We start from the raw sequence: 9,293 nt of genomic DNA on the forward strand, positions 1-9,293 counted from the left end.
ATTTGGTTACATCCGTTCAATAATTTACAGAAGGATAAATTTTTGAATATGATTCTATAAAAAAAGTAATTTTCTTTTGCCAAATTTGGTTACAACCGTTCAATAATTTACAGAAGGATAAATATTTTGAATATGATTCTATAACAAAAGTAATTTCCTTTTGCCAAATTTGGTTACATCCGTTCAATAATTTACAGAAGGATAAATATTTTGAATATGATTCTATAACAAAAGTAATTTCCTTTTGCCAAATTTGGTTACATCCGTTCAATAATTTACAGAAGGATAAATATTTTGAATATGATTCTATAACAAAAGTAATTTCCTTTTGCCAAATTTGGTTACATCCGTTCAATAATTTACAGAAGGATAAATTTTTGAATATGATTCTATAAAAAAAGTAATTTTCTTTTGCCAAATTTGGTTACAACCGTTCAATAATTTACAGAAGGATAAATATTTTGAATATGACTTTATGTCAAAACTACATGTACTCATATGATCATATAAAGTACGATCACGTGAATGTATTTATATTGTATTGTAATGTACAGTGCCAGGTTTTGGTCCCATTATCCATAGACTGCGAGTCCAGTGTTCTTACCACCCATCATTCCAATTCTCATATAATTTCGAGAATATAAACAACAAAAATAAAAGTACAAAATGAAACGTAGAGGTTTCTCGGTAAGCTCATTGAACTAAGAAGTACTACAATTATATAGTCATGTAATAGCGTCATCTGGTGACAGTTGTGTGTTTCTGGAAACAGTGTTGAAAAATTAGGCCTTTTTTTTCTTAATTTACATACTGTCTGTTACTTTTTCTCTATGTTTTTGTTCTCTTTATTTCTTCTTAGTTCTATTCTATATTTTCTAATCAAGTAGAAATATAATAAATATGGTTTGTTTTGAATTTCGCGAAAAGCTACACGAAGGCTATCTGCACTAGCCGTCCCTAATTTAGCATGGCCAACTGTGTTAAGGCGTTCGACTTGTAATCCGAGGGTCGCGGGCTCGAATCCCGGTCGCAACAAACATGCTCGCCATTTCAGCCGTGGGGGCGTTATAATGTGACGGTCAATCCCACTCTTCGTTGGTAAAAGAATAGCCCAAGAGTTGGCGATGGATGGTGATGACTAACTGCCTTCCCTCTAGTCTTACACTGCTAAATTAGGGACGGCTAGCGTAGATAGCCCTCGAGTAGTTTTGCGCGAAATTCAAAAGAAACAAACAAACAAACAAACCTTTTTACTAATATATGGTGTTAACATCAAAATCATACATCTTGTTTAAGAGTGTAATTTTTCTCAGTGTTATGTCATGATTTACTTGTTTATGAGTTAATAAATATAGAATATTATTTTTCATTTCAATCTTTATGTCCTTCATTGGATGGGCAGTAATTATTTATGCACAACACCAAAGTCTAATGATAGTTTCCCCGCGATGCACTAAGTGTAGAGCACTCATTGTGTAACCTTGCGCTGTGAAAACAACCCTTTCCACAGTTGTAATATATTCAAGTACTTTTAATTTTGACTGATTTGCAGTATACATTTTAATCACTAAAACCATATTTCTTATAAGAACGCTCATGAACAATAGAAAAGATTCATTTCTAAGGTACAAGGTTCCAGTCCGTCGTTATCTGTATAAAATAACCAAGAGCAAATTAAATAATTTGTTTACTGAATTATATTTAGTCAGAGATCAAACAATATCGACCATTTTGGATTTAAATATCTTTTTAAACTTTTACTGAGAATAGCGAATTAAAAGTATATTTGTGTTGGTTTTCTTGTATATATATATATCCTTTTTTGTCGTAACAACTGGATATATAATTCGTTCCTGCGTTTGCGCATTGCGTCAGCATTCCCACTTCATTTGCGTGTGGAAGAATTGTTCATCGAAGCGCGTGGGTTGTGTGAAACACTGCACGAGATCTAGCTCGCACCGGCACATTTCTTGTATAAATAGTTGATAATATAAACAGCTTTTCAACCATTAATGTGTCTGTTGTATCCTGAACGGACTTGGTTTTCGCAAAAGGCCTCGTCGGTACAGGATATAACAATTATAATAAGCTTGAAATATTAAATTGTTTTGGTTTGGTTTCTTTTGAAGTTGCGCAGAGCTACACGAGGGCTATCTGCTCCAGCCGTCCCAAATTTAGCAGTGGCCCCCGGATTCACAGCGCTAAAATCAGGGATTAGATTCCCCTCGGTAGGCTCAGCAGATAGCCCGATGTGGCTTTGCTATAAGAAAAACACAATTTAGCAGTGTAAGACAAGAGAGAAGGCAGCCAGTCATCACCACCCACCACCAACTCTTGGGCTACTCTTTTACCAACGAATAGTGGAATTGACCGTCACATTTATAACTCCCCCACGGCTGAAAGGGCGAGCAAATTTCATTGATGTTTTATCGCGATGTTTTTTGATGTTTTATCGTGATGTTTTCGATGTTTTTATCGTGATGTTTTTTGATGTTTTTATCGTGTTCTCCGTAAAAATGTTCATAGATCTGTTGAAAAACTTTCTGAGGGAAAAATATAAATATGATTTAAACTTGGTTTAATGGTTTTTAACGTGTATTTTAACTAGACGACTAAATATAGAATACTCTGCATTATATATTTTTACGACTACATCAATATTTACGATTATAAAACACTTGTCGGCTTCACAGAGTGAAAAACGTAGATGCGTGGTTAAAATGGATCGACCACAGAGAATAAAACGGGAGTGTCAATAAATATTCGTCTACCGGAAAATCAGAGGTAATTTAAGATTTCCTACTGTTGACAGATGGGCAATTGGTTAGGGTGTTCGACTCGTAATCTGGGGGTTGCGGGTTGGAATTCCTGTCACAAAGAACATGCTCGCCATATCAGTCGTGAGGGCGTTATTATATGCGGTACATCCCACTATTCGTGAGTAAAAGATTAGCCCAAGAATTGGCGGTGGGTGGTGATGACTAGTTACCTTCCCTCTGGTCTTATATTGCTAAATTGGGGACGGCTAGTGCAGTTAACCATTATGTAGCTTTGCGCGAAATTCAAAAGCAAATAAACAAACTTTCTCTAATTTAAATTATAAGATGATGAATTTCACCTGCAAGTTTAGATTCATAAAGTATGATAGCAATTAAATATGAATCAGAGGTTAACACAATTCATTGTACTTCTGTTTACGCTAGAATGCAGGTTTCGATACCTATGGTGGGCACGGCACAGATAGACCATTGTGTAGTTTGTATTTAATATGAAGCTTTGCACGAACTTCAAAAACAAACAGAACACAGGTCATGCCTTGTGTAGCTTTGCGCTAAAACAAACAGCTACGTCTAAATATTTCAATATCTTATAGACTACAAAAATGAACGTATCAGCTTTACAAATGGTCGTTATCATTCAAGTATTTCGAAATTTGTTTAAATAATATTATTATTAGCTCGAAAACACTTAACCGAAGCCTTTAGTTAGGCACTTAAAGCCTCCCGATGGGACAGTAAAGAGTTTTTAGATTTACAACCCCAAAATCCGTGTGGAAACAATGGATAGCCTATTGTAACTTTAAGACGAATAAACAAGACACAAATTTTTAACCTATTTATCTAAACTTTAAAATTCTTGTTTTTTCGTATAAAGTGTTTTATGTAAACGTGTAAACTAATACTATGAACTATCACAAATTAATCTATAATGATAGATTGAAAGTTGTGTTTATTGTAATTGACTTAGTCTTAGTATATTATGAATAAAGCATGTCCAAGTTTAGGTCTTGCATTAACTTTAGTATAACAGTGTACAAAGTATATTATGTGTTTCTTTTCCATTTAATGTATACAAGTCAACACTTGAAATTTCACTCACACCTATAGGTTTGATAATGGAAAATTGTGCTTTCTTATTCAGGTTAACTGATTTTCCTACAAGTATCGGGTTAACCCTACTGATAGTAGCAGCTTCGTTAAGAAATTTCTTTACAGTGTGTGAAGTAATGAATCAAGTTTAACAAAATCAAAACAATCTTGGTTGCAATATAAATAACACATAAGACGCGGTGTACAATCTTGTACACGCAAGAAGAGTCGCTTCAACCTTATCTTGATTACATCCACAATTTTATCTCTCTCAGGATAGGATTATATTGCATTGAAGATCTCAAAGTATATCTCACCTCAAAGAACTTCAAGTAAAACTAGCCCAGGAAGGCGCATTTCAAGTCAACATATAAGCTTGATCTTTGTTCTCTCACAGTATTGATTGACTTTAGCATACAGATATTGTCAATTCGGCGAGCAAGGGATATTACAGTCGTTGATTCTTTCAACATAAACGTTAAATGCTACTGCAATATCCCCTCGACAGAATAGACGGTATCTTTTATACATAACAATGAAACAGTTCAGCCTCTGTGCCTTTTTTGAGCCACTTGTTTATGCTAAAACTGCATATAATTTTGTTTAATCCTAGAAAAAAAATATAACTTACCTGCATATCACAAAACTAATTGCGGAATGTCTCCAGTTAAGAAACGTTCCTGTTATGGAGACTATTATTCCTTAAGACCCAGTTCTTTTCACAATAGAATTTAATGTTTTAACAACAATGTAATTTCCACAACAACTTCAGCTATATACATGACTGTATTTTGCATTACCTCCATATTACATCTTCCATACCTTTTCAAGAAATGACCAACGTTGACATGAACAGCTCTAGGATAGATATGATTTCCCTATACTCTCTCCATATTCATCCAAAATTCCTCCTGGAAAGAGCTCCTGATAGTAAGGGAGCAGAAATGTTCATATGTCTAGTTTGATTGTTCTGATTTTAATTAAGATCGTTCTTTTAAATAAAAATTTAGGAAGTGTATTGTCACTTTGAATAGTTCACTGTACACTGTTCCAGCTTTACATCTGATTTTGGAGATCATATTTCGGATTCAGTGTTAAGTTTTTCATCAGTTACGAGAGATTACTTGATATAGGTTCAGTATACATATACGCATAAGGGTTTGTATTTTATTCTTCCTATCGACTTCTAAAAGTGCTTAATATATATATATATATATATATATACACTTGCAGTAAGGACAAGGAGCACTGTCCTGAGACAGCATGGCGATTAGTTTTGCATCATAATAAAGGTTTCCAATTACCAGATACAGACTTAGTTGTTTTATTGAGAAATATAGCAGCCCTTAGTTAGAGAATAATGTATTATTTCTTTGAAGTTTCATAGCAAAAATTCACGTTCAAACTGATGTACATAAAACAAAAGAAGTTAATAACGTTATTGAAAGCTATAAATGTGTTTGTTTGTAATTAAGCACAAAACTACACAATGAGCTATATGTGCTCTGCCCACTACGGGTATCGAAACCTGGATTTTAGCGTTGTGAGTTTTAAGACGTGCTGCTTTGCCACAAGGGGACGAAGCCTGTAAATGAAACAACTATTGAAACCAAGAAGATGATTTCATCAGTCGTAAACAGAAACCAATATTTTCATATTTATTTAGTTAAACTTTTGTAGTGAAGGAGTGTTTTAGTGTCGTTGTATAAAACTTGTAACTACTCCTGTGATGTATGAAACTTGATTTATGGTACGTCTGTGTAACTACTCCTGTGATGTATGAAACTTGGTTTATGGTACGTCTATGTAACTACTCCTGTGATGTGTAAAACTTGGTTTATGGTACGTCTGTGTAACTACTCCTGTGATGTATAAAACTTGGTTTATGGTACGTCTGTGTAACTACTCCTGTGATGTATGAAACTTGATTTATGGTACGTCTGTGTAACTACTCCTGTGACGTATGAAACTTGGTTTATGGTACGTCTATGTAACTACTCCTGTGATGTGTAAAACTTGGTTTATGGTACGTCTGTGTAACTACTCCTGTGATGTATGAAACTTGATTTATGGTACGTCTGTGTAACTACTCCTGTGACGTATGAAACTTGGTTTATGGTACGTCTGTGTAACTACTCCTGTGATGTATGAAACTTGATTTATGGTACGTCTGTGTAACTACTCCTGTAAGTAATAGGTAAAATTATAAAACCACCTTTATGACAGTAAAATAAGAAAAAAAAGGGTGTATAACACAGCACTCATAACACTTTAGATGTTTTAAACTTGTAACTCAACCTGAAGTTTTATGTCAAAGTATATTATGCAAATATTCACATAAAACCTGTAAAAGGTGTATAAAACAGCACTTGTAATACTTGAGGTGTTTTAAACTTGTAACTCAACCTGAAGTTTTAAGTATATTATATATCATACAAATTTTATCTCTTTGAATTTTTTTATTTGATGAGTTTATGTTTAGGCGTCAATCAGGGTTAAACTACGTACAGTTCAAGCACAGAATAAAAGCCTGAAAGTATACTAAGCCTAATATAAAATCTAAATCAGACGTTCGAAGAAAAACAGGGAAAAGCGATTAGACACGATATATGTATATATATATATACAAGGGATCCGTCGGTGCACCAGAAGAAAATTTAAGTTTTATGCAAAATGAAAACGTTTAATCAAATAAAGATTATCTCTTCTTTTTTTTTCCTATCAGGTATTTGGAGGCTGGATTCTTGGACCAATAGCTTGCAAGCTAATTGTCTATGGTCAGATTGTCACCTTAGCGAGTTCCACGTTTATTTTAACATCTATGAGTTACGACCGCTATCAAGCCATCTGTCGGCCACTACGTTCACGTGGAGGTGTGGCTCAAGCTAAAAGAATGATCATTGCGTCATGGATCCTTGGCGCCATCTTGGCAATCCCTCAGCTTTTTATATTTGTTGAAGTAGGCATTTTTATGTTATGATATCTTAATCTGCTTGTATTTCCAGTAAAATTTTTCGTGATTAATCTAAAAATATTTCGTGCTTATTTTGTTTTAATATCTTTATTTAACTTAGTTGGTGTTTCTCGTTTTAATCGGTTATTTATTATCACATGTTACTACATTTTTGCAAAAACGTTGGTGTTTTTACATCGATATCAACGTCTGCCCATAGATTTATAAAATTATTATAATTTTCTTGATGTCCCTATTATTGTAATATCGATTAAGAAATAGCCTTACATTACCTCTGCTACTTGGGAATATAAATGCGTCAATGACCAGGAACTATTTGAATACAATCTTTCCGTCAGTTATTAATTACATATTTTAATCTTCAACCTGTAGTTATAAGTATTTATTCATCCGACAGGTGGAGAGTGGAGTTACTACAAGTGGTCGTATACGTTATGAATGTGCAAGTAAAGGGTATACCGCTATGTGGCAAAGAAAGCTTTACTTTACGTGGCTTACAACTTATATTTTAGTTATCCCTAGTGCATGTATCAGTTACTATTACATCAATGTCCTTCGTTCCGTGTGGATGGCGAGCCGTGATCAGAACTATGACTCCAGCGCCATCTATCTCCGGAGATCTGTAAAAGCTGCGTCTACTTTTCCAAGAGCGAAACTCAAGACCCTGAAAGTGACAATTTGTATAATAGCCAGTTTTATTATTTGTTGGACACCATATTTTATTATTCATATTATCCGTATATACAGCAATTACGAAATAATTGTGCCGAAACCCATAATCATAGGAGCTGAAACCCTGGCACTGCTCAACAGTTCTCTGAATCCCATATTTTACGGCTATTTCAACGTTCGAGTTCGGAAGGGTTTCATAGAAATTGTGTACCGTAAAAAGGACTTGTCAAGCTGCGAAGTCGTTAACCAGACATGTAGTAATGCGGTTGAACTTGATACGATGTACAGTTGTTCTTACATTCAGAACCAAAATGGAGTCAGATATAAAAATGAACTTGTTACCACAGATGTTCGCTTACGTATTCGAAATCCCCCTCTAAGATATCCACAGAGACTCGATCGCCAAAAGCTAAGACGTAGATACGACTGTACAAGTGTCTAGATATTGTCTATAAAAAAAATTATCTTGTTCAAAGAATCTCCATCAACAAATAAGTTGTTTTTTTAATATCTACAAAATATCGTATATTAATTACTAAAAAATATTGCGGTAAAGAGTTAAAATTAGTGTTGGTGTAATAGTTATTGTTACTTACAGGAAAAGTCTAAAAACAGCTATGATCCCTGCTTATGATGATATATTGGTTGAGCTCTCTATTTCGGGAGAAGTTTTAACACCTCTTTAAATATTAACATTAACAAACAGAGTTATTATTCTGGAACAAGAACTGGAAAAACGTATAGTCATGAGAGTGAATTCGTAATTGATAACTTCACAATAACTTGGATCATTGGATTGTAATAACGAGAGCCTACAGAAGACTATTCTGGACTTCTAGTGACAATAAAAAGGCTTCATAGACTCAACTTTGGCTATTTTATAGTGATATTAAAAAGGCCGTTTAGGTTCGAGCATAACTTTATTCATTCGAGTAATTACATATTAGGGTATTATAGAGGACAGTTAGATTACACTCAAACGAGTAATTAAACAATATGATTTTAGAAAGGGTAGTTACAGTCAAATATTACCATACTCGAGAGAGTATCGAAACAGTAATCCTTGAAGAAATATAATTGTTCTTCAGTAAGTCAGAGGTACGTTTATGTATTTTCAACGATAAGATCCAGGGCTTGATTCCCTGTGGTGGACATAGCACAAATACACTAACAAAAACTGGATAATTAAATTCAAGAATACTTTGTATATGAGAGTAATTCCACAGAATGATCCTTAAAAGGATATTCACATTTAACTACAACTATGCTCACGAGAGTAATTCCACAGAATGATCCTTAAAAGGATATTCACATTTAACTACAACTATGCTCACGAGAGTAATTCCACAGAATGATCCTTAAAAGGATATTCACATTTAACTACAACTATGCTCACGAGAGTAATTCCACAGAATGATCCTTAAAAGGATATTCAATTTTAAATACAACTACACGCTCACGAGAGTAATTCCACAGTTCTGTTCTTAAGAAAACAATCAACATAATAGTGTCGGAAGTAAAATATTTATTTGTATTTATAATTCTCGAGTTCAATGTGTACATCACCATTCTGACTCTCTGTTCAAGTGGTTAAGTTACACTAACGTTTCAAAGTGTTGATTTTATGTTTATGAAGATGCTCATGTAATTAACAGAACACTATGACTTCGTAAAACTAGTTTCTTCCAAGGATTCAACCGTTCTTAAGGTTTCGAGCTTAAATTAACCAAACCAAGTCTCTAACCTCATGGAACCAACTTATTCAAGGATTTGTTATG

General features: G+C 34.0%; 1 protein-coding gene across 1 annotated transcript in view; it reads left to right on the forward strand.

Annotated features, from left to right (window-relative positions):
* LOC143244328 (neuropeptide S receptor-like) overlaps positions 1-8,376 on the forward strand; it is a 38,815-nt gene extending 30,439 nt beyond the window's left edge. Inside the window, exons 3-4 of the mRNA XM_076488837.1 lie at positions 6,595-6,828; positions 7,241-8,376. Of these exons, the coding sequence (XP_076344952.1) occupies positions 6,595-6,828; positions 7,241-7,957 (951 nt within the window). The 3' untranslated portion in view covers positions 7,958-8,376. The remainder of the gene's footprint in view (positions 1-6,594; positions 6,829-7,240) is intronic.
* Positions 8,377-9,293: the final 917 nt, after the last annotated feature.

Source organism: Tachypleus tridentatus, chromosome 1 (genome assembly GCF_004210375.1).
Source record: "Tachypleus tridentatus isolate NWPU-2018 chromosome 1, ASM421037v1, whole genome shotgun sequence".
Taxonomy (NCBI): domain Eukaryota; kingdom Metazoa; phylum Arthropoda; class Merostomata; order Xiphosura; family Limulidae; genus Tachypleus; species Tachypleus tridentatus.